General features: G+C 38.2%; 1 protein-coding gene across 1 annotated transcript in view; it reads right to left on the reverse strand.

The window, feature by feature from the left end:
• rims2b (regulating synaptic membrane exocytosis 2b) overlaps positions 1-26,511 on the reverse strand; it is a 117,540-nt gene that overhangs the window by 78,253 nt on the left and 12,776 nt on the right. The window contains exons 4-6 of the mRNA XM_057354440.1: positions 25,063-25,149; positions 23,028-23,238; positions 16,626-16,801 (exon numbers count right to left, since the gene is read on the reverse strand). Coding sequence (XP_057210423.1) covers positions 16,626-16,801; positions 23,028-23,238; positions 25,063-25,149 — 474 coding nt within the window. The remainder of the gene's footprint in view (positions 1-16,625; positions 16,802-23,027; positions 23,239-25,062; positions 25,150-26,511) is intronic.

The raw sequence follows: 26,511 nt of genomic DNA on the forward strand, positions 1-26,511 counted from the left end.
GTACATCACTCAAGCACTGCGCTTATAAAGGGGTAATGCTGTTTCCACCACTCCAAAACCAAGTAAACTTCCTCTTTTTCTACGTAGGGGCTTCAAAGAAGAAGTTCACAAAAAAATACAAATTCCATCATTATTTGGTCTCTCTCACCTCATTTCAAGCCTGTATGCCATTTTTCTTCCACGAAACTCAATCTCATGTTAATGCTGCTATTTTTCATGCAATGAAAGTGAATGGGGGGCATGTCCAAGTGTGCAATTAATTTATTTCTGTGTCACACAAGGTTTGAAGTCAACGATGCAAAAACGTCAGTGGTTCTTTAATTCCAAAGCCATCACGACAGATTAAAATAAAATAAAAGATTCAGCAGAACACAAGACTGCGTTTAAATAACAATTCAAAGGGGCAGTTCACCCACAAATAACAATTCTCCAGAAACGAAATGAAGAATTTGTCTTGGTTTTTGTCCTCAAAAAGACTATGGGCCTCATTTATGAAACACGAGCAGAACACATTTTTGTGTAAATTGTTTTTTGTTTGTAAGTTTTCGGATTCATGAAAATGTTCATATTTTCAAAATGTTCCTTGGTACGAAAGAAATTTACACGTGCTCCCTACCATGTGTAAATTGGGCATAAAACTGTATTCTTTTAGAAAATCTGATGAGATTGTGTTTTGATGCACTATTTATCATAATGATATTTCTCGAGTTCTTTTACAATGTCTTTTGTTGTTTTTACTCTTTAACTTTGGGTAAAACGGAGAGCACGTCACCGTCCCTTTTTACACAGCCGTCCAATTACAGTGGAGGAGAGGCGGGACCAACATTGACAAACCAGCAAACTTGTACAGCACAACAATGGAGAAGTTAATATTGCTGGTTACTGCATTTTTATATTTAGCAAAGTTAGAATAAGATACTGGTAACATGTTACTGCTGTGGATATTCCAAATCATAGCAACAAACGCGTCTCCCGAAGAACGGAGATACGGCTGATTGCAGAACTGCAGAACCATACGTCACAGCAGTCACAAGGCAGCAGTGCCATGGCAGCAGTCTCATGCAAACGTTATCAAACTACACTTAGCTTTGTGGAGCGTTACAAAGTTGTAAGCTAATATTAAATCAGTATTTAATTAAAAGGTTTTAATTGAAAATATGTATACGTATATGCATACACTATATGTATTTATTGCCTAAGCGTGTGTGTGTGTGCGTGCGTGTGTGTGCGTGTTGTGTGCGTGCGTGTGTGTGTATTATTCATATAATGCTTCAACAAAAATGTTAATAAATAAACGTATCCTATTGTTAACAGCTAAAAATTTAAGTTTATCAACATGTTGGTTGTGTGTCTTAAAAGATAAACACAATGTAATTTTTTTATTGAGCAATATAACATTTGAATTCATTTAGTTTAACTATTTTTACTTAATCATTTAAGTATTAACCAATTTTTCAAAGTACATAACACCATGTACTATACACTACACATCATAAACTTACATTACAAAATCAAGTCATTACAGAAGGCACACAATTAACAATAATTTTAAAAAATTAAACCTAACTAAATTACATTAAACCTAAAATAAATCAAAATTCTTAAAACATGCAATTAATCCTAATGTCATGAACGTGGAGGTGAGACACAGACAGAGGACCCAAGTGCAGATATCGGGTAAGGGGTTAACAAGACATTTATTAACAAAAGACAAAACAAAATCCCACGAGGGGGAAAAATACCAAGGACAAGGTAAAACATGGCGGAATGACAGGAACACGGACTAAACTACACTGGACAAGACTAAAGATAAACATTGACATTAGGTAAAACAACTGGACTAAACTACATTGAACTCAAACAGGAACTCACCACATGAAACGAATGACAGATAATACAATGAACCAGCACAGGACAGAGAACAAAGGGGCATTAAATAAGGGACCAAATCAAGAGGGGACAGGTGCGGGGCATGAGCTAATAATGAGCACTAACGAGGAAACAAGAGGGCAGGAACAATGATGAGCACTGGAGAGAGCATGTGGAAGGCCAAGTGGGCCAAAATGCTTCTCTCCACATTAAACAAGAGGTTCTGCCATGGCTCTGCCACAAGATCAAGAAAAGCAAGACAAGATGGGGTAGAACCATGACAGAAGTCCCTCCTTAATGAGCGGCAACCTGACGCTCCTCAAGGAACAAACAAGACAAGACAGACTGTGACATTAACAAAAAACAGGGCAACATGATAAAACAATAACCATAAAAATTGGGGGGAAACAAGAGTCCAGGGGGGGGAGTCCAACCAAGGGCAAAACACAAAAGTCCACACAAGGACACGGACTGGAATTGCCGGTTGACACGGACTGGATTGCCGGCTGACACATGGACAGGAAAGGCCGGCTGACACGCGGACAGGAAAGGCCGGCTGACACACGGACAGGAAAGGCCGGCTGACACACGGACAAGAAAGGCCGGCTGACGCACGGACAGGAAAGGCCAGCTGACACACGGACTGGATTGCCGGCTGACACGCGGACTGGATTGCCGGCTGGGCAACCGGCTAAGCAGGGCTGGGCGTCGACAAGACTAGACAAGACAGGATGTCGGTGGCTGGGCAGCGCTCTCTGGCAGCTGGGCAGCATTCTCCGACGGCTGGGCAACGCTCTCTGGCAGCTGGGCAGCAATTAGGACACCGGCTGGATCGCCGGTGGGACAGGAACAACACATAGGACAGGGTGTCGACTGGACAGGCCTGGGTACCGGTCTCGACCCTGGAGGGGAACCCAACGACCTCAACCCTGGAAGGGAGCCCGGCGGTCTCGACCCTGGACGGGGTTCCGGCGGCCTCGACCCTGGAAGGGAGCCCGGTGGCATCGACCCCTCCCGCTGCGATCCCTCTGTCTGCTGGGTCCTGGAATGGCTTGTTCATTCTGTCATGAACGTGGAGGTGAGACACGGACAGAGGACCCAAGTGGAGACAAGGGGTAAGGGGTTAACAAGACATTTATTAACAATAGACAAAACAAAAACCCACGAGGGGGCAAAATACCAAGGACAAGGTAAAACATGGCGGAGTGACAGGAACACGGACTAAACTACACTGGACAAGACTAAAGATAAACTTTGACATTAGGTACAAATAACTGGACTAAACTACATTGAACTCAAACAGGAACTCACCACATGAAACGAATGACAGATAACTAGAGGTGCACCGATTGACCGGCAAGAGATCGGAATCTGCCGGCTTTTCATATGATCGGCCCGACCGGTGACTGGCCGGTCAGTCTCACGTCTCGCCGATTCCAAGTCGATCTTCTGTTTCCCGTGATGCGGGCAAGAACATCACAGCCTTCAGTACATTCAAAGCCGCAAGTAAACATGTAAACGTGCTCGCGCACAGCCTGTCTTTCACGGCTCGTTTATACTCGCATGTGTGGCTGACTGACGCGCATCTCTCATATCCGCTGACTACACTCGCGTGCACACGCATCATGTACTGTACACACTGTAGTTCATCTCTCGCTGCTCCGTCTACATGGGGTATATATGCTAACAGTGATGCTATTAGCATCATGCTAAACTCTGACACATGCTAAACTCATGTTGAAGTCGTTCACTCTGTGTAAAACAAACGTAAATTCCATTCAACCTGAATCCTTGTCTTACGTTAAAACTGTGGTCATTTCACCTAGGTAAAATGACATTCAACACGACTTCTACTTTTTTTTAAAAATCCAAAATATAAAAAAATGAATAAATCAACCAATATATGTGATATATATCTGATTGAGTTCTTTACTAACACAAAAAACTGCAAATACATATACATCTTTAGAGTAGAATTCACTCATAAGAGTTTTAACTTTTTTATTGAAGTTGCAGCAAAAATCAACCCACTTCTTTTAATCCTACAGACACAAGATAAAGACAATTTATTTTACATTTCAGAAAAAATGAAATAAAGCAATGTTAGTTTCATAAACAGAAACAGACAAGAATAAAGTTTAAGTATTTTATTGTTATCTTAGACTTTTGTGAGATGAGTACAAAAATGAAAAAGGTAAATTAAGTGACATGTTTAGTTATATTTTATTATTTGTACTCCTAATCAGTCACAGAGTTCTTCAATTTAAGAGTTGTTTAGGAAAGAGAAGATTCTGTATTTTAATGCAGCTTGGAGAACTGCATTTAGGGAAATTTGGTGAAATTGTAATGTTCAATCATTTATTCAATGAAAATAAAAAAAATGTGTATTGAAGAAAAGTTAATATGGTTTTATATACAGTATATGTGAAAGCTGCAAAGGGCTTTTTCTGGTCTTATTCATTCAGCGTCAGATAATCCAACAACATTCGATTAGATTAACTACACAAAGACAACTTTTCACCATGTACTCTTTCTGCGCTATGATGTTCGTTTACTTCTCATTACTTTCGCCCCCACTTCCGATCTGAGATTGTGACTCCGTCCACTTCCGGCAAGACTGCTGCCATGGCGCTGCTGCCCTGTGACTGCTGTGACGTACGGTTCTGCTGTTCTGCAATCAGTCACTATTGACGCAGTGCCTCCAAAGCGCTCTCAAGCGCCACCACCAGCTGGCCGTTTTCAGAAGAGCATTCCTAGATACGTAATTTGCGAAGCTGTAATTCATAGTCGAGGATAAGCCTATGCTTGCGCACTCTATTTACGAATGATTGGAATTCATGAACATACACACATTAAACTATCAAATTTGATGCTTACGAAGTATTTGTGAACGAGTTTTCAGATAAGGTCTGTTTTACGCTCAAATCCCTCATATATTTACGAATGTTTCATGAATGAGGCCCGGTGTGTGTATCCTTTCAGGCTTCCAAAGTACCCAAAAGCTTCAAAATATAATTGCAAGTGACTATTTTAATTGTTCTGAAGGCATACGAAAAATTTATTGCAAGACAACTGCAATACATAGTTTGCTCATCTGCAATACGTCTTGGAGACGTCTGAAAGTCTGTAATACGTCTGCTATAGATCTGGAGATCTGCTGCGTAAAAACATCTGCTAAACATCATAGAAAGAGCTGCTTTACATCCATTCTAAATCATAAACATCTTACAGACATCTTCTAGAGGTCTATATGATGTCTGACAGCAGACATCTCCAAGACGTATTGCAGAGCAAACTATGTATTGTAGATGTCTTGCAGATGTAAATGCAGACGTCAAATAGACGTAAGCCAGATGTATGTGTGCTATCAGGGCAGTTCACCATTGACACAGTGAAAGCGAACCTACAAACTTTATTAAAGATGCAAAAGTGATACTCCTCTTCTGAAGCACTACAATAGCGTTGTGGAAGTTGCACATAATTCAGATCCCTACTGCTTTTTATGGCAGTTTAGCAAAGATATGAAGGGAGTCAATTATGACTTCTGTATTTTTTTCTTTTAATGTCTTCCTGAATCCTTCTCAATGGGCACTCCAGTGTGCTGGTCTGATACACTTAGCCCAGTAGGACACCCGACCATCTCTATTTCGAGGCCGGACAGGCAGGTCATAGGGCTGCAGAGTGCCTCGCAGGCTGCTGAATAAATGATTTGTTTCTTTATTTAGTAGGCAAAGCGGATGACAGTTGAGTCAGGCTGGACTCAAAAGAGGATGTGATAGAAGAGGAAAATAGACAGACGTCGGCATCTTTGGTTCATACGGTGCAGCTCAGTGCATCGAGAGAGGCGTGAGTGAGCGGCAGAACTTTCTCGTCTCATTTTAAATGAAAACTGATTTTTCTTGCTTCTCTCCCTCATATAAATGCTTTCCTATTCATACACTCCACTCGAGCCTTTTCAACCACTTTCAATCAGATTTCACACAAAAGATAAAAGCGGCGAGATGCACAACAGCCAAAGTGCAGAAAATTGCACTGTTGCTGAGGGCAGGGAGCTAAAAATGCATCTGTGACTGGCTCAGAGCTAAAAATGACTAATATTTCTACACTAAAGGTGTTTTTTTTCTTCCTCAAGGACAGAAGTGAAGAATTTTTCTTTACATATTATCAAAGGCAGAGAGATGTCAAGTGGCAGAGAAGTTAGGAGCTCTCCGGGGTTGAAACGGTTATGGGTTGTGCAGCGTCACATGAAGTGTTGGGTGCAGCCTGCACAGAGATCTTTCATGTGGAGTCAAAGCCGTCTCTATTCCTTTTAAGATGCTCTGATATCACAAAAACCAATATGATGCAGCGCACATAAAGTACAACATTTATTATGGCACCCAAACAAATTCGATCAGATTGGATTGAACATCAAGATCTAATATGAATCGAATGCCTTGTGCATAATCCGACTATTGTTAAACCAAACATCCTACAACTTAATCTGTGCACGTATCGAGGTGTGAAAGCTTTTGGCTACATCATCTGTCTTTAATGTAAAAACTCCAAACGTAATTGGAGAATCTTGACCATCCAGGCAGAGCGCAAGCAGCCGTGCATATCCCGCATTAATCTATTCCCTGTTGATTTAAGCAAGGCCACCACACGCTAACTGATGTCTTTAATGCTCGTATATCCTTCTTCAAACAGAGTGATTTTAGGAAACAGACTCCCAAGAGAACTATCACCTGGTCTTAACAGCTGCTTATTCTTACAATTACCATGAAAAGAGAATCCAAAAATCCCTGTCTCATAGTAGATGCACAACGCCATTAGTCAACCGTTCAATGATCTTATTAAGACGAATATCGTTCCAACCTCAGTTTAAGAATCGATAAGCCAACGCCAATGTCAATCCCTTGATTTATCTCCATCTTCTCCATTACCTCTGCCCTGTGACCTTATTAGTGGTGCACGTCTCACACCGTTTAAGCTAAGGACATGAAAGATGCCATAAATTGAGTGGCTTCTGTAAGCAGCCATACCAAATGGACTGTATCTTAGGGAATATCATATATGCTTTTCACACTTTCCCAATTAAAATGTTATTAACCGCTGGCTAAAAGTAACCTTTGGTTACCATGTTTCATACCTTTCCTACTTCATCCTGGGTTAGTAATTCATTCATGACTTTACATTTTTAAACACTGGTTTAACTTTCTTATTGCATGTTTAAGAGGACAAAAATGTAAACAAACTTCTAAACGTGTAAATCTTATAAAAATCTAGCTTTGGTTTTCCACCTCTGCTTGCAATATTTATGAGAAAAACAAAACAGGCATCTTTATTCTTCCATGAATCAGTGGAGGTGCACTTCTTTAGACATTCCACCTTTCTGCTTCAACATTATAAGAGCTCCAGTGTGTGCTGGGATGGGCCGTCTTACTGTCCATCGATCGGTTTGGATTTCCATTAAAAGGAGCTGGCACACAAGGACCTAAGTGATTCAGAGCGAGTGCTTTTGGGAAGAGAGTACCCTAGAAAAAACACAGCTGCTAAATAATCAATGATTGATGGAGTAAATCACCCACAGTGAAAGAGGCCGAAATGTGGATGGCAATTCATTAGACATCTGAGAGAAAGAGTCAGAGTCCACTTCTGTGGCCCACCGCTCACACACAACATCCACAGCATCAGTAGAGAGAGAAGAGAGAGGTGAAAGCTTTGGTCTGTTAAAAAAAAAGTCTGATTCTGAGACAATCAACAAATTATTTAAGATATCAAACACTCTTCATATTGTAGACAGCATCTCAAGTATACAGAAGATTCACAAAAAAACACAGTCTTCAGAAAGTCCATATTTAAAGTCCCCCTGTAGTTAAAATCAAATTTTTAATGTTATTTATGTACTTACAGTATATGTTTTTTTATATGCTTTAAGGCAAAGCATGTGCAAATTCATCATTTTGAACCATTGCTGAGTATTTTCTCCATAAAACTGCAGTTTGCCAAAGGCAGTTTAAAAAAAGTGGTTTGAAACTGTAACCAATCACAACAACACATTTGCATTGAGAAACCGACTTTAGCAGCATCTGGAACTACACATATACAGTACAGTATATCTGTGGTCTGAGACTTAGTGGAGGCGGGGGCTAATTTGCATATTCATGAATCCAGGTATACTAAATGTCATTTGGAAGCATGAAGAAATTACTGTCAGAGAAAATAAAACTTCACAAATGCGTACATTTAAACTGATAAAATGATCAAATGCAGTGGGACTTTAATAAATGCAGAGGAGAAACTGACAAAAATATAAAAACAACTAGCTGAAGCTATTTTTGAAATAGGAAATATTACTAAACAATTACACTGAATATTTTGAAGCATTGTCTCCTCAAAAGCTATGTCATTCAAGCTCTTGTATAGTATGCTCATGCTTTTAGCACACAGTGCTACCTACTTGGGCGGCTCACTAGGTTTCATGTACCAGAGAACTGAGACATTTCATTTAAAAAACGTGCAGGTAATCCAGTTTAATTTTTATTTTTGAGATGCCACGATCCACAGCTTGTGATATACCATATCTAAGACATGTGGTTTAAAGGCAGGATAGGCGATTCTTTCCAGAATTTTTTTTGTTATGCAGGTCAAATGTCTGTTTAGATTTTGATACTGTAGCAACCACTAAGAAATGTGGTCTGAATTTATAAACATCTTCTGTGGAAGGCACAAGACCGTATAATGTTTGTTCAATAATTTTGCAAACGGCAGTAAATGTGATAATCAGTTTACTGACAGCTGAATGTTTTGTTGTTTCACCATTTCAAGCAAATACATTCTTTAAAAAAGTGCTTCATGATGCCATAGAAGAAAGATTTTTCCTGAATGGTTCCATAAAGAAACTTTGACATCTGAAGAATCTTTCTTTGTAGTGGAACAAGAATCTTTAGGTTACAAAAAAGAAACAAATGATACTTATAATAACTTTTGAGTAAATGGACCTTGTGGAACCAGAAATGGTTCTTCTATGGCATCGCTGTGATGTAGCACCCTATTTTTAAGAGTGTATTCTATATTTGCACACTTTCCGTCTCACACACTTTGATTCTGGGAATTGAAATGTCACAAGATAGCATGTTGACTACATTAAAGTCCGAGTAATGTTTGTTGACACCTAACAGTAAAAGAAAACTGATTTGTTGGTGGCAGCTAAAACCTGTTAAATAATTGAAACTGCCCTGCACCTTTATAGACAGCACAGAAACGTTTAGTCAGGAAGGTTTGTGGAATTATTTTATGGGCCAAACAAAACAAATTCATTCAATTAGAATGATTACAGTAGTCACCCCTACTCAACGTGAACCCTTAAAAATTAAGCATGTTTATAAAAGAAATCTCAACAAAGATTCTTCTTTTGCGCTGTTAAGATTTAAGACAATGCAATGTCAACATCAAGATGAGCCTTGGTTTAAAAGTTGAGTTTTGTCAGAGCCGATAGCCTTGTGGTTAGTGCTCCGACATATGGCGCTGTTGCGCTCCGGGTGACCCGAGTACGAGTCCCAGCTCGTGGTCCTTTCCCGATCCCTCTCACCCACTTCATTTCCTGTCCTCTCTTTGTTACTATACTATAAATAAAGGCAAAAAATTTGATTTTGAACTAGAAACAATTAAAGGCTTCTGAAATAAAACCCTCTAGATACCCTGTCTGTATGTCGTGAATGAAAATGTATACACTCTGGTTTGTATTGTAACGTAATCCATCTGTATTGTTTCAGGTATGCCATAACATTGCTTAATAAATCATGACTTGACTGAATGACTCACTAGGATACACTTTTCCCAAAGCGAACTATTTTCCTTGAGTTATAAATAGTTCAAGGTTCCTTATAATTCCTAATTTAGTGGCTTTAGGAAACTAAAATCTGCTGTTTTCCGCTGCTAGAAATCAGCAATTCAGCTGTGAGTAATTTACAGTACACAGAAATAATGTCCATCCATCTTCAAATCTGCATTTAGATCCCCATCACCACAAAGTCACCAAATAAGATTGAAATGTTTAAAATAAGAAAAAGAATCACTCATCTCTTTTTCTCAATCTCATATTACACACATTCATACAGTATATGTGTGGATTCCAACTCATTCTCACTGCCGACTCGTCACACCTACGTCGCCTTTACGCGCAGGGCACCCTTTGGCGTCGTTTTTTTATGAGCGGGATATTGCATTGCTTTAGGTTGTTCGCTATAACGTTTAATTCATTGCATTTGTAAAAATATAATTGGTTTCATAAATATTTATGGTTTCAAAATTGTTTGGAGGACCTAACCCACCCCCCGCCCTAAACCTAACCACTTTTCAACCATATAAAACACAACACGCAAATAAAAGTATGTCACAGGAATTTATTGCACAAACAGACCAAAAAACAGTATAAAAAAGTATTACAAACAAACAACTCGTGTTGCAGACCTTCTGAACCGAACCTCACGATATTTTTATCCAGTGAACTCCACGTCTGCGAATGCATGCCAGCAGTTGCAGTCAGCAGCTCCCGACCGTTCAAACATAAACCAGAACGTAAGCATGACGCATTTGATCACAGGAGCCAATTACGTTTCACGTTCAAAGCAGGCGTAATGACGCAATCGAACAAAAAAGCCTATATGCTTGTTCGATTTGATGTGCCGCCGCAAGATCCGACAGGCGGATGACTTCGAAGTACCGCGAGAGCGATTCGAAACCAAACATTTTATGGTTTTTCGAATGGCTCTCGCGGTACTTTGATGTCATCCGCCTGTCGGATCTTGCGGCGCCGCATCAAGTCGAACAAGCCTTGTGCTATAGGGAGCCACCCGGCCAACCCGGAAGTTAGTGCTGCAGTGTTTTCCTCGACCGAAAGCCTATGCATTTTTCCCATAGACTTTTGGAAGACCGCTAAAAATAAGCTCTGTGATTAACAAATGTTCATGATTTTTACACGTTTTGTCTATCAAGACAATCTTTACAAATTAACACAGCATGTGTTGCTTTTGTACCCGAAATACAATCGGCAGAAGTAAAAAGCTAACATGAAGCTATAAACAGACTACACTTAAGGTCACTTGATATCAACGTCACCACCACTATGCTTAGACAACTCCTTCAAACTTTATTAAAAATATGGTCCCTGTTAAGTAATTACTCAGTGAATTAATCCGCATCTACGTTTTTAGAGATTCGTGTCCATGTTGCATTATTTGTGAGCGAGATGACGTCTAACGTCCCCGCCAAAGGAAGTAGTCGCTTTTAACAACTTGTTAGCAACCAAGGTTTTTAAGACACATTAAGGATTTAAAAAGTCACGATTGGGTTATAACTGGCGTGTTTTATGTCATAGAATAAAACGTGAAAATATTTAAGAGGTTTTCTTAACCACAGACCTTATTTCAGGCGATTTACCAAAGACCCATTCAAGCTTCTAGGGTTTGCATACAAAAACACGTCATCTCTAATGCTCCCTATTGCACAAACAAAACTGACGTAACGCTTTCATCGGGACATTCTAAAACGCTTAACGTGAAAAACGCTTAACGTGAAAAACGCTTAACGTACCTAATAACGTTCCAATATGGCGGACAACCTATGTATAGCGGCCCACAGAAACAGCTGCTAATGCTGCATCTAGTTATATACAGTATATATCTATCCGAGCTACAACCTAATTTTCCTCAAAACTAGCTCTATCATATAAAATTGATCTCTATGAGCATGCGGCTGGAGAAGTCTGAAGGAACCGTCTGCAAAGTGCAAATAGTGTTGCTACAAAAATAGTCATTAACATCACATACTGCAGTGTCACCAAATTCAGTTTAAACATCAATGCTCTCCTGCTGGTCATACTACAACACTTAGTTTGATCAAATGTCTTTTTGAACTTTACTAAACTCCTTGATTGTTTATTTCTTTAGCTTTTCCAGTTTTGCACTTTGCAAATGATGCAGTGCCGCCTGAGATCAAGGCTCGTTTTAAGGAAAGTTGTAGCTCGTTGTCTACATCAGTGTTTACATCAGTCTATTTTCAATGGAAAGTAGCCAAAGCCTGCCCGAAAAGTCGCATAAATGTCGCCAGATGACGCCACGCATTAATTATCATACTAGTGACGTCATCACGTCGTATCTGACAAGTTAAGCGCTTCAGGTCTGCTTCATATCTCTACTCTCTGATCTGTCGTATAACAGTATTATATTAAAACAATACACCTAAATGCACAATAAATGGGTTCTTAATTACTTATTTTTCTGTTTCTGTTGGCAGACAACAAATTTTATGTATTATTAAGTGAACTTGACCACTTAAAACTACACACCAGCAGTCACTTTCGTTGAACAGCTAGATTCCATCTGTGTTATGCGTCCATACATAGCGTTTTAAATCATAAATGCTCAAACATGGTCAGTAAGTGATTAGTTCTTGGAAACTGTTTGTACATGTGTATCTCATTCATGCGTCACTGTGGTCTGACCTGAATATGCTGCTTCTCCCTGCCGCTCACTGAACAGAGTAGACAGAGAGGCGGTGCTGTGCTGGCAATGCAAAAACCCGCTCTCGCTGGGCAGTAGATGTGAAGCAGAATGTTTCGCTAAATCGCCAAGGCTTATTCAGAAAGTAACTAGATTTGTCGCTAGTCCCTTTCTGAAAAATAAGTCGGGTTTGAAAAGTCACTAAATCTAGCGACAAAGTCGCCAAGTTGGCAACAATGGTCTACATTACTTGGACTGAGATGTCATTTGTGTTTAATAACGTTTAGCTCACAAGTTATTGATTGTAATTTTTTTATTAATTTTTTATCTTTTTTTATTTCTTTTATTTTTTTTTTTTTTTTTTTATAAATAATTATATAACTCTATGAACTGCTCCATTGTTAATGTACGGACATTAAACAAAAAGTGTTCGCTCCAAACTCGCAACATGTTTTGTGAGAGAATGCAAATATCTTTGCGAGAGAATGCAAAAGCTTTGAAAAATATTTTATTTTTCACAAAATATAAATTGATTTATTTATGTCCTTTAGTGGCTCCGTAGAAACAACCCATCACGGGTTAATTTATAAGCCAGGGGTTGCAGGTTCATCTCTTTTTAACCCTAGACTGCGGGACAAACAGCATTTTCTAGAGTGTGTAGGAACTCTTTTAATTCTGTGATGTGGCTGTTCACATTATGTCAACATGGTGATTAGATGACCACATCATCATCATTTTAATCATTTAACATTATATAAAAATACTTTTCATTGGTATACATAATTGCCTGCATTTAAAAGCAAATAAAAAGAGCGCTGGCAATTCTGATCAAAGATTATGATCAACAAAAGACAGCTGCATATTTTCTGGTGTTTCACTGCATGTAGGGCCAGGACAGAGCCCAGCACAAGCTTAAGAAACAAGACAATTCTTCAAACAGAAATATCATAAACTTACTACTACTATAACGTATGAAAATACCAAGCCACTCGTTCGACCAACAAGTAAAAGAATTTCCTTCAAAACTCACCTGTGACCTGATAACAAAAGATCAAAAGTTGAACTTTCAGGTTCAAACTTGCCTTAATTCTTAGCTGACCCTACTGTGTTTGCGTATTTACCCAACAGCTATAAGAAAAACTATGATTATATTAGGATTGGATAAGATAAGATTGCAGGGTCAAATTTGTTAACAATTGCACTTTTGACTCAAAACCTTATATATTGAGACTTGTGACACTAGTCCCAGATTACGCATACTTTCTTAATAGGTACTTTGTTTATTTTGTAATTATACTAAAATATAATATGCAACACTAACGTTGCGCTATAATTATTGCAAGCAAACATCACATTATCAAATGAAGTCGTATGGCTGCTTTAAGGAAGCATAAAACACCGATGCATGCAAATCATAGCCCATAAACAAGTTCAAAACGCACGGTACGGCACAAAAATGTCAATCTACTTATATCTGTAGCACTGGATGCCCCCGTGCTGTGTTCTTCGATTCAATCATAACCAAACACAGCTCGTCTTACGATGATCTGTAGACATCGATGGTCTCACCTGCCGTTAAGCGCCTGTCCCAACAGCTCCGGCTTCGAGATGTTCTGAGGTGGCTTGAAATGCGATAGAAAAGAGCTACAAAACTGTCGCAATGTCCCAAATTGCATTTTCGCCTGCCCCCTCCTAAGCAACCCAGTAGTCTTTCACTTCGGGGAACAACAGCAGCACACCCACAGCACCACGACCCCCTATATCCGACGCGCTGCCGTGTGGATCAAGTCCCATATTTTGCCGGAGATGTGATGGACGCGCGCCTCATGGTCCAGCCCTGAGGTGATGCTGCGGATGCGGGGAGCGCGGGGTGGATGCCGTCTGACGGCCAGAGAGAGAGAAAAACAGCGCTGCATTTTTACCGGCTAAAATGTCCGGATGCGTCCATGCGCCACTGTCTCGCCTCGAAAAATCAGCCAGACCCAGAGAAGAGCGGACTCTCTCTCACTCATCGTTCCCGACGCGCAGTCGCTGGCTGTTTTATTACGCGGGTCTCTGTTAGAGATGCGCAAACGGGGATGTAGACGCGGTGCGATCTAACGGCAGAAGTAGAGACAGAGGCTGTGTGTCAAAACCTCGTGAGGCAACCGTTTTTTGACGGCGTAGGCTCAAATCGAACGTGTCTGTGATGCTGACTAGGTAGGCAGCTCACTGGGTTTTTGAGACAGAGCCGAAGAGCGCGCTGTAGTCTGTTTCAGCAGACCGTCCAAAGCACTGGAGCAGCGCGCTCTAGAGTGCACGACTGATATATATAGACGAATGCCTTTATGAAAAGCACCATATTTCGTTTTATTATACGTTCAAAATTCCGAGGAGAAACTTGACGAGGATCTTTGAAGCAAGGGCGTTTCTGTGTGTAAGTACTCGATTTAATGTTTAACCCACTGTTTTTCCAAATGCTTTCATTATGGCTAAAGATCCCATTTGAAAATTTCTTTTCTCTCTCTATCTTTTGTTACGCGGTTAAACAACAAGTTTTTTCTCAAAGATCTAGTTCTACCGAGCTATTTCTACTATCAAATTATGTCCTTTGAAGTAGTAGGCTATGGAATGTTTCGTTGGATATAAATGAACAAGCTTGGTTCCGTTAAGTTGCATTTCTGGAAAAACCATTTAATTCAGATGTTACTACAGCTAGCTTTTTGACTAATAATTTCTAACAACTGTCCCGATTGCCACGACCATCATGATGACATCATAGGAATGGGCACTTGGACGTGACAGCAGTGGCCATAAAAACTTATTCGTATTTGCGCGATTTGATTTGATTTAATCTTAAAACGTTTCATTTTGGTTTTGTAATTGTTGTTGGCGCAGTTGTAGTCAGAAGAATTAGATTTTGTGACAGAAAGTGTACACGGTGACATTAGTCCGGGACGCAACAGCGCCTATCATAGTTAAGAGGACATTTAAGAGGGCGCATTCACCCAAGGCGTTGTTGCATACAGAATCAAACAGAGCGCATCTGAAGAGAACAGAACACGGGAATCGTTTAATGATCGTTTGACAAATGTCCTGTTTATCTGATGTAGCCTATGTATAGACTTCCCTTATTATCATCTAGACCACTTAAGAAGAAAAACTGAAAAAGTCCGCTTTGTGAGCAAGTCTAGAGTCCTTAATGGCTCCGGGAGGAAAATGTTCCACTGAGAAATTTGCATATAGCCTACAGAAGCAGACACGCCTTTAATAGGGTGTCCTTGGAGTAAAGTGTTGGTGGTCATAGCTTAGCGATGATAGATTTAGTCTTTTCATCTGAAGGTGACTGGTTCAAAATCCGGACATGGTGTCTAGCTAAGACAAGCATAACTACTGCCTATGCTCTTAAATATAAAGGTTCCTAAAAGGTTCTTTGTTGGGACTTTAACATCCTGTTGCACAAACAGTTTTTTTAAACAGAGAAAGGTTCTTCCCATTATAAAAAGATAAGAAATAAATGGTTCTTTTTTTAAGACATTTACACCGTGTCTACACCGGACGCAGCACAGTGTTAGAATGAAAGGTTCTCTTTATATGGCATTACCACTAAGAACCCTTTTGAGCACCGTTCTTTTTCAAAGTGTACTTTTTAAGCATACACCCTCTGAAGTGAATTAGATAACTAAGAACACTCAAGCAACTGCATAGAACCCTACTAAAACCATTCAGAACACAAGAGAAGCTAAAGGTAACCACACTGCTTTCAAAACATGAAAATCGAATTTGAGAGTTAGCCATACACTACCATATTAATAAATACACTGAATGTTCCTTTATGTCAGACAAATATCATAAATAATTGTTCCTACACAAGAGGATAACACAGTTCTGCTAAATTGAGGAGTTGAATTACTGCAATGTTGCAAAAGTAGCTGTGAATTTTTCAATGTTTGAATTTTGTTTGAACACATGTTTGTTTACACAACAAATAAGAATGCTCTAATAAACTATAATTAGACTAATCTTGTACTAGTGTAGCTAAATTTTAAGTCAAAAGGAAGAACATAAAAGCAATTAGGTCTGTATTCTTTACAGCAACCCTAGCAACCGAATGCCCACAACCCTAGCAACTGAAAACCTTGATGATGTCATACATATATATACAGTATTCCAATCCAGATGTTTCTCCACGCAAGAAGCAAATAAATCGGAAGACAAAAACAAAATTTGCTAAAACAAGTCAGATTACATTTGACACATGAGATGCTGGAGAATAAATTGGGTATTCCTAACCTGTCTGTGGGGACCCCCGAACCGTTTCTGAGAGGGTCCTGGCTCGCACTGACTGGGCCTCCTCTCACTTTGGCTTGGGGCCCTGATCTGGACCCCTCAGAACCACTGTAGAACCACTCTCCCGACTTGGTGAGGATTTCTTGTTGTTTTCGGCACAGGTTGCATACCCACATTACCTGCATTGGAAATGATTTAAATTAAAAAAACTGAAGTGGATGAATCTGTCACAGCGCTTTTCACCAGTACTGTGGTAAGAACATGTACAGTAGTGGCCAAAAGTGAGGTCTGCCTTAGGACAATTGAAAACTATTGAAACATTAAATAATAGTTTATTTAATTATATTATTAGAGAGGTATTCAAGTTTTTGTATGTGTGTAGTTGTGTTTGGAGTGTAGCGGAGCTCAGTTTAAGAAGACAAATTTAAGGAGACCTGGCAAAAATGACACCACATCCACAAAGCATATTGAGTCAGGGCTTGAGAATAAACCCCATATTGTCTGATACGCTGTAGTTTGCCTTTTTGCCAAACAATTTTCTAAAATAAACACTTTAGTGTTTAGTGTTTAAAGTTCAGTGTTTTCTCCACTTTGTACCATACACATCATATATTGATACCTTACTTGAACCCGTAGGGTTAAAGCAAAAATTGTACAAATATCCCTCCGGACTTCAGCTTTAGCCAAAATTGCGAGATTAAAACAGTTTGAATATAAATGACATTTAAATGAATAAACTTTGTTCAAACTGAAAATCAATGAAAATGAAGTGAGAGTATTGATCCAAACACAAAATGTATTAAATTTAGCTCCCTTGCCGTTTGGCTGGGTAAGCATATATTTGGCTTCAATTTAACTGTGCAGTTAAAGATAATGAAAAACAAACAAAACTAGATTTTTACATTTGTGATTGATACGTGATGTTTCTGTGACTATGTGGTTATTCCGGTGTTCTGAATGTTTTGATGTGTATCAAAATGATTTACGTGTGCATATTTATCACATATAAACGCGATGGCGAGGGCATGCGTGAATCAATGTAAATCAATGTAAACCATCAGAGAAGGTGCTAGAAGAAAATGGACAACACAGAGAGAGAGGGAGACAGTAACTTTTACAAAGAGAGAGAAAGGGAAATAACAGTATGAGAGAAAACTAAGAAACACTATAAAGACAGAGGGATACATTACGAGAGAGACCGTTTGAATATGACAACACACGAGAAAGGAATAAATGAGTTTGTGTGTGAATGGGCCCAGAATATAAAACATAGAGTCCCATTAGTGACACAGAGACCCGAGTAATAAGAAAATATTGCCTGAACTTCTTTTAAAACGGAATGTGGACATTAAAGTGCTTGACGCAAATGTTGTTCAATGAGAGATGCTTTACTGTGTAAGTTACACAAATTTCTGCATTCAGAGATATACAAAGACGTCAACAATAACTGCAGTCTTTTAAAACCTCCAAATCATGTTCTTCTAAATTATTAACTCATTAAATTAAAAACAAATCACCAAGAGCTCCAAATACATATTCTTCAAGATTAAGTTCAAGGTAAAAATATAATATATTGTAATATTTTCTATTGCCCAGAAAAAATAGAATTCATTTAATGGATACTGACTGATCACAAGACATGTTGTCACATTATACGGCTTAAGTTGACACAATGGGAACCTGCTGCTTATTGACAATGATTAAAAAAGAATTCATTTCTTTACAGTACAGTATAATATATATATATATATATATTAACCATAAACGAGGTACCCATAAAGGTACAATGGGAGAGTATCATACTAACAGATACTGTACTGTATAAAATTAGAACATATTCAATGCCTGCCACAACCTGATATTTAGACGGATGGGTAAGTAAACCCTATTGTCCTTTATAATTATTTATGCAATTGTTTATTGATCTGGTGTTTGTCTGCTATTCGTATGGGTAATCCAAAGAACATAAATAATGAAACAGTACACCTATTGAAGCTACCTGTCTATTTTAAGCCATTGTGAAACATTAAACATCAGACTCTTAAAGCATAGATACTGTAGATGCATTTCCTACCCATTTTGTAGCTATATGTCATTTTGTGTCCGTCGAGATATGATGCGGGACGACAGAGAAGATGGTTTGAAAGAAGTTCAGAACCACGGACAGCACCAGAGACACAACACCGGCCGCTCGATTCTGTCTGAGCTCGGGAACTGATCAGCGTTTAAGAGGCTGAATGTCCGATGAAGCCGGCTCAATGCTTTTCGCTTTACCCTACATTATTTACGGATTTCGCCGCTCTCATCCGTCTAAGCCGGAATCCATCTCATTACAAATGCATGCCACCTCAAACGGCGCAAAAACGCAGGTAAGAACTAACTTCATGGCAGCAGTCCGATACATAGGAACAGAACTCATTCAATTAAATTAAACTAAAAGTTACAATTTTTTTTGCAAAGAAACAAAATAGATTTGGAGCTCTTGGTGACTGAATAGTGCAACAAAGTGCAATGTGTTTGTATTGGCCGGGACAGAACTAGTTTGAAATAAAATGAGTTGGAAGGTTTGAATTACCATAAAAAATCATTTTAATTTTAATAATCATTAATAGACATTGCATTAATACTCCTATATCAGCAGTTCATCTACTGTATATTAAACACAGTTATTTGAATTATTATACTCTTATGAATGGAAACTAAAAAAGTATAATCACATGATTTATCACATAAAATTGATGTTAATTTGTATGGAGAACAAAAACAGGCTTTAAAAAAATTACAGTCAACGTTATGGATGTTATTAATGAACTTTGAATTGATTTACATATATATTTTGTATATAGATAACGAAATGTTCTTGGCTTATCCTGCACTTCTCACAGATATGTTGTGGGTGTGTAGCAAGAGCTTCGTGACATCACTGTCCCAGTACTGAAAAAGTATCTGGTCATCTAGCACTGCGGGGGCAACCCAATCCACGGCCTCACTAACATGTGGAGCCATTGACACTGACATCAGACACAGCAGCGCCGGTGTCCATGACACCCTACCACTGGCTGCTTTCAGCAGCGAGCGCACGGCATCATGGGAAAAAACACTCTCTGAGTTAAATCAGCTTCCAAAATACCATTATCACTATTTTATCGCAGTAGTTCTTATTGATCACATGCCAGTGCGGGACATTCTACACTGACCAATGCATGATCTTAAAAATATCATTCTTCTATAACTTACCCATCTGTGATAAATAATTAATTAGAAACATATAGGTAAAGTTGATTAGCTGTCTGGTATTTATAAAGTTACCACTGAGAACTGCTTTTAATTCGGATTTAGGTACAATATAGTTTAGTTCTGAATTACATCTTAGACAAAAGGCTTTGTTTGCCACTGACTCAAGTTGAGTGACCAGTGTGAAGTACATATGTGCAGTTCATCAGAGTGTCATCTCAGCAGAAGCATGTACAGCTCTTCCTGTGGCTGCAGCCGTGCTAAACACGATGCATTATGCACATCATTCATCATTCATGAGCTGTGAATAGTGAATTAGTCACTGATTAACAATTGACCATCAGTAAAGTTATTTTCCACATTCTTCAACTCCTTGGAGGGACGAGAACACAGGTGGCCGACAAATTAGGATGTCAAGAATCTTTATAGATGGGGAGCTACTGTATGGGTGAGGCGTTGTAATGATGTCTGTTGTTGTCTACAGCAGGGTTTCCCAAACTGGGGTTCGCGAACCCCTGGTGGTCCACGAGGGTTCGTGAGGTACACTGTATGTCTACCAGTGCACATTCAAGTTGTTTCTATCAGGCCCGGTTCCTGCCAGGTGCAGAAGGGTGGGCATATACCCCAACCACACATATATAGCCGCAGATTTCCCAAATTTTATTTAAAAATGTGTTTTTTATTTGCATTTATTTGCAGAAAATGAACTGGAGAAAACAGGTTAAAACAACAAAAAAGATGATCTGTACATGTATTAGAAAAAGTAAAAAATAATGTTTCATGAAGTAACCCTGATTTTTAAAATGATCTTATTATCATGCTCTCAGTCTTTCATATTGCTGTTGCTTTGTCACTCTTGAGGTTTGCTTTTGTTGGAATTCAACAAACATTGCAATATGACTGCAATACATGCAGGATTTAAATGATTTGTGATGTTATAAATATAAAAACACGCATTCGTTACAGAAAACTGCACAATTAAAACAAAAATAATTATTGTTGATTATTGCCCTTTATATAGTAATTGTGTACGTTTCTTTTTATTGATGTTTTACGCATGAATAAACTGGACATAAAGCCTATATAGAAAGCGGGCTAAGAACATTCCCCATCACTGAACGATCACTGACTTCCGTTTAATTTCGCAAAAAACTCCCGTTTTAATGAATGAATCTGATTACACTGCACAATGAACTTTACATCATATCGGCTGTTGTTTATGAGGTCCGTGAGCACGCAGGGCGCCTAAACTTAACTCTTTGGCACAGTGTTTCGCTACCACCTGCAGCATTATTTGGGGTGTTTGAGATGGAGAGAGACAGATGTCTGAAGCGGGAGCTTCGGAAGATGGAGCTTTCAGTCATTCCTGTTGGTCATCAGGTTAAAATCTAGTCTAAATATTGCAAGCAAATAATAGCTGTTTGTTAATGTAACCGCTCTCGTGACGCGTCCTTCTCCTTCACAAAATAAGACCGCAAAAACACCCGTTATAATAAATGAATCTGATTTTTCTGCACAGTTAACTTTACATGCTGTTTATAATAAATTCAAAGCAAACATGCAGTGCGCCTAAAATTCCTTTGCACAGTATTTTGCTTCCACCTGTAGCATGCTTCTCTGTTACAAACAAAAGCCGCTCTGTGAGTGAAGAGTGACGTTGCTTTCAGCCAATAGAAAATGCTGCAATTTTTGGTGTTATTTTATTCTCATTGGGTGGGCAAGACGGGCGTTTATGTGAGCTCAGCCCACCGCTGCCCATGCCTAGAGCCGGCCCTGGTTTCTATTACTTTGAAACACTTTAAATTGCAAAGAAATGTTTAGAAATAACAATATTTATGTAAAATACTACTAATTAAAACGGTTTTTGAAGTAAAACATGTAAATGTGCTATTTAGAATGATTTAGGTCAAAGGTGTTCGGCTGACAAAAAAAACCCTAATCTATAGAACATATTAAGCTTTTGTTTTCACAAAAGGCACTTTTTAGTTTGTATGTATAGCGTGTTGCTATTTTTGTATTTCAGAGACTCTGATAACCTATAAAGAGAGAGAATAAAAATGAATAATGGTGTTAACTGTAAAATGACCGTAAAAGTATTATTTTATAAGTGTAAACTCTTGTAATGTTTAAACATCATTTTATAACTAAATGTCAAACTAAGTGGCCTTATTTCGGAAATCTTTTTTTTTTCATTTGATTGTTACCTGCCTGATAAAAAAATCTTCTATTTTATCTTTATATATACTGAGCAGTGTGCAGATTTCTCTTGTTTATCTTTTTACCCTGTTTGTCCAATCCGATTTACTCTAGCAGATAAACTATAGACATGTTCCACTAAAATGTGACATCCATAGTCAAAATATGTATTTAATTATTAAAATATTTATATTAGTATTTATTTATTTTTATTATTAATCAATACACGTACACTATTATTATTATTATTATTCATTGTTTTTAAAATGGTGTGATTATGCTATTGTTCCTAAAAATATACAACACTTATATTATATCACTAATATTTTGATAAATATTGTGAATTAAGTGCATTCCTAATTATAGAAATGGGAGTTGAGGTGGTTAGCAAACAAATTCCAGCACACCGCAAAAATGAGACAGGGGTAGGGGCTTCATGTTTTTAAAATACAGCGCCCTCTTGTGGTTTTACAATTAAAACTGAATACATGAAGTTATTCAGTACTTCACACTTTTTATCTTAAATCTTACAATCCAAAAGTTTTAAATTTCCTTCGATTCCAACATTTTGGGAATTATTTTGATTGTTTGCCTAAACATTATGTTATGATATTATTTTGGTCCTTGTATGCATTTACACAGTTGATGTTTAAGCTACTGTATCACAACATTTTATCATATTTACAATCTTTATCATAGGAGTATTTAAACATTTGAATTATGAATGCCTCATGATAATTTCTCTGTGTTGTGTTTGTAATGTTTGCCATAAACAAAAGCCATAAAATCATGCCACAGCCGTGAGATGTGATAATTTAAGACATGACACACAGACACAGGATCACATTGACAGGGTCTTTATACAGGATCTGACACAAACAGACACACAGACAGTGATACAGACAAGCAGACTGACAGACAGACAATCACTTAGTGTCTACAGACGCAATGGTGAGAGACTCAAGCCAGACGTACTTTGTTGGACCGGAGAGATACTCGTCCTCCGCAGCGAGCGCAGAACTTTGTTTGGCAATAAGAACAGACGTGGCCGCAGCCATCGGCAAACTTGGTTTTGTGGCAAATTCCGCAGGTGGGCGAGTCGGCCTTCTGCTCGGGTTTCTTCTGCGCCTCGTCGCCGATCTTCTTCACCTGGTCCTTATACATCTCAAACTGCTGGTGCAACTTCCTGTGGAGAGCAGAAAAGAAATCAATTGAGGGCTGTTTGGTAGTGTTTTGGTAGTAACCTTTAAAGGCTCCTCTGAGACCAGCGGTCAGGGCTGATTGTTACATCAAATGTGATTCTGTCACATCAAAAAGATGTTGTCTGTCCAATGACAACAGTCTCAGACAAACATGTTTAAACACATTTGTATTTGCTGTTTTATATCAAATTTATTTCACATAAAGGTGGCCCTTTTTGCAACCCTGTTCTCAAAAATCTTAAACCCCGGTTTGTGTGATTTCAGTATTGAAAAACAATAAACATCAAGTATGTAAAGTACTAAAATAGGGATTTTAATGTTGTGCCAAGTGTTCTATAGTCAATGTTGTAATTTGTGTTAAATGGGAAGACAGATTGAGATTATAATATTTACAATGATTTTTATTATTTTGCCTCTCCTGTTGTGCTGCAGAAAGGGTTGAACTAAGTTGTTTCTCGACTTTTATGAAATGTTCAATTTGTAAATAAAGTGGAATATATCTGGTAACAACGTGTAAATATCATACCTCCGTTATTAAATTAAACAAGTAAAAAATACACATTTACGGTTTAAGGCACCATTTTGTATTCAATCGTGACTCATCTTAATTCCTCTTTCGGTAGTAAACGCATTAATATAATAAGCTTGAACTCTAAACAAAAAGACAAAAGATTCATCTGTCGAATCTCACTTAATCATGGCAGTGATTATTGTAAGGCTGTGTTTAATACTTTTACTAATAAGACTCATAAGACAGTAGACTAGGCTATATCCCAGGATGACATTTGCCCGATCTAGGCCTAACTCAATCAATAACCTATCCAGAGAAAACACTTACTCGTCAGATGTTTATTGATCTAGAAGGCATCTTTCAGTGCTTTTAGATGTATGGAAGAGTCAAGTATGTAAGGAGGGGTTTACCATGAACTACAGATCATGATATTCACTTTGGCTGAGCTAAACGAACGGGCTCCACTCTGAAACTATTTGACACTGTTTCTCGAATGCGTGACTCCCTGATCTCATTATTTGCGTTAATGCTCCGTGTGATGTGCTGTAAACATGCTCAACTAAAGAAATGGTCTATCTGTACTGCTTCATATTGGTCAAATCATGTAGAAGTACTGTATATGAAACTGCTGTAAACTGAGTTTTAAAAGAAAGCATACAGCCAATGCATAAACAAAAAAAAGTTTTGTTGCATGACCCAAAAATGTGGTCGCATTTACATTAACTGGTTTTGTTGAAAATATGATTCAAAAATATGATTTCATGTAATTATCAACCAGAATGAATGAGGTTACACCAACAAAAGTAATTTTATGGGTTAGATCAATGAACTAATAAAGTTCACTAAAAAAATAATCTTTATACTTTGACCAGAATCTTTTTAGGTGAATCTCAGGGAGAAAGTCAAACCAAAGAAAAAGTATTGAAGACTATGTTTTGACAAGCCTATTTAGGATTCCAGTTAGAATCAGTTTTTCATGTTACAGGGGTAGGGGTGTTCATAAAAAAAAATTGTGCCAATAATGTCATAGTGCAACACATCACAAAGCATTTTGTTGTGAAATATTGGAATACTTCCAGTCCGCTTTCATGAGATTCACATTTTTACTCATTTTTACAGCTTACAGTTGACTATCTTACATTGAAAAATCCCTCACAACAGGTCCAGGTACTATAGAGCATCACATCGCTTCTGTTCGGCTCACATAAACTATAAGCTAGACACCTTCAGCAGTTTGAAAGATGAGTCAAGAAGATACCCGCTGAAGGTTTTAAGTGAACCACTTCACTGTACTTACGCCTTTGGCTCCTCCTCACTGGGGGACTTTGACTGTGGTTGAAGAACATTACTAACCAACTCAGTGATTCCACTGAAAAGGTTCCACCTGTTCAGACAAGCACAGTAACATCAACAGCCAAGAACCGAGCAATGACGTTTATCTTTCCCCTCTAACAGCCTAACTGGGACTACACCATACTGTAGAAAACCCAAAACGTTTGCTGAATAATGCTGTAACACTTGAATGCCATTCGAAACAAACCAATGGACATACAGTACAGCATGCCTGTTTAAAGGAATAGTTCACCCAAAAATGGCTGAATGGTTCACAGCTGGACACAATTTTCAAACTACTTTTTTCCATACAACTGAAGTAATTTACTGGCCTTTTATGCTCTAAACAGAACAAAATACATGTAGTATAAACAACTCAGACACTTTATTTAAAGTCTTCTGAGGCCTTTTATAAGAAACAGGTCGGGACTTAAGTCTTCCACTTCGCTGCAGCTTTTCAATTGTAATTTTAAATCATGCTATATTGTTTTTTTCCAACAGTTTAATAGTAAACAGACAATAAGCGGGTTTCCATCACTCTGGTTTTATTCGCATTTTGAAGTTTCGCATCAGAAACGAGTGATGGAAACAGCAAATTTCGAATTAAAAACCCTTAATTCACAAAAAAGTTTTTACGCTCGCTTGAGGTGGTTTTTCTTTTTTGCGAAAAAGGGTTAATGCGAATAATGGGAGATGGAAACGCATTTGCCTAATAAATTCCTCCAAAAAGTCACGTAACTGCACTATGAGACGGCGTAAGTTGACTAACTATGGGATTCCTTTTGTGCCAATAAAAATGAACGCAAACTTTTAAAAAACGAACAAAAATATACAATGAGAAAGATAAAAACACTTTGATAATGAAAACAATAAACTCAATTGCAAGAATGTGACATGATTTTCAAATAAACTGCTATTTTTCTTAACAATTTTCTAAGTTTCGTTTTTGCAAATAATAGTTTTGAATTCGCTGCTAGATTTTTCATTTGTGCTTTCCGAGTTTTCGTTTATGCTTCTCAATTTTTCGTTCACCTTTCTGGCACAAAACTCACATGTAGGCAGGATTTATGGCCGCTTTACGCTGATTGGGTAGTGAGTTTTTGATTGAAAGCTCCCTGACAAGGAAGTCGATACTGAAGACAGTACAGTGCAACGAATCTTAGAGAACGATCTTTATGCTGTTATCTTTATTGTTTGTACTTAAAACTACTCTCTTATTTAGTTAGTATATTAGTAATTGGTATTTGAAGTTGGTAAGTCATGCGTGGTGTGGATCCAAGCGTCCTCCTCCTCATCGCCCTTCTCAGCCTCAGGTAAATGAATGTAATTCAGATAATAAAGAAAATCACTAAAAGTTTTATTCCTGTACAGTAGCAATTCTGTCTTTACTAAGCACGTTCATTGTGTGCTTTAT

The sequence above is a fragment of the Triplophysa rosa genome, linkage group LG16, assembly GCF_024868665.1.
Source record: "Triplophysa rosa linkage group LG16, Trosa_1v2, whole genome shotgun sequence".
NCBI classification, from domain to species: Eukaryota; Metazoa; Chordata; class Actinopteri; order Cypriniformes; family Nemacheilidae; genus Triplophysa; species Triplophysa rosa.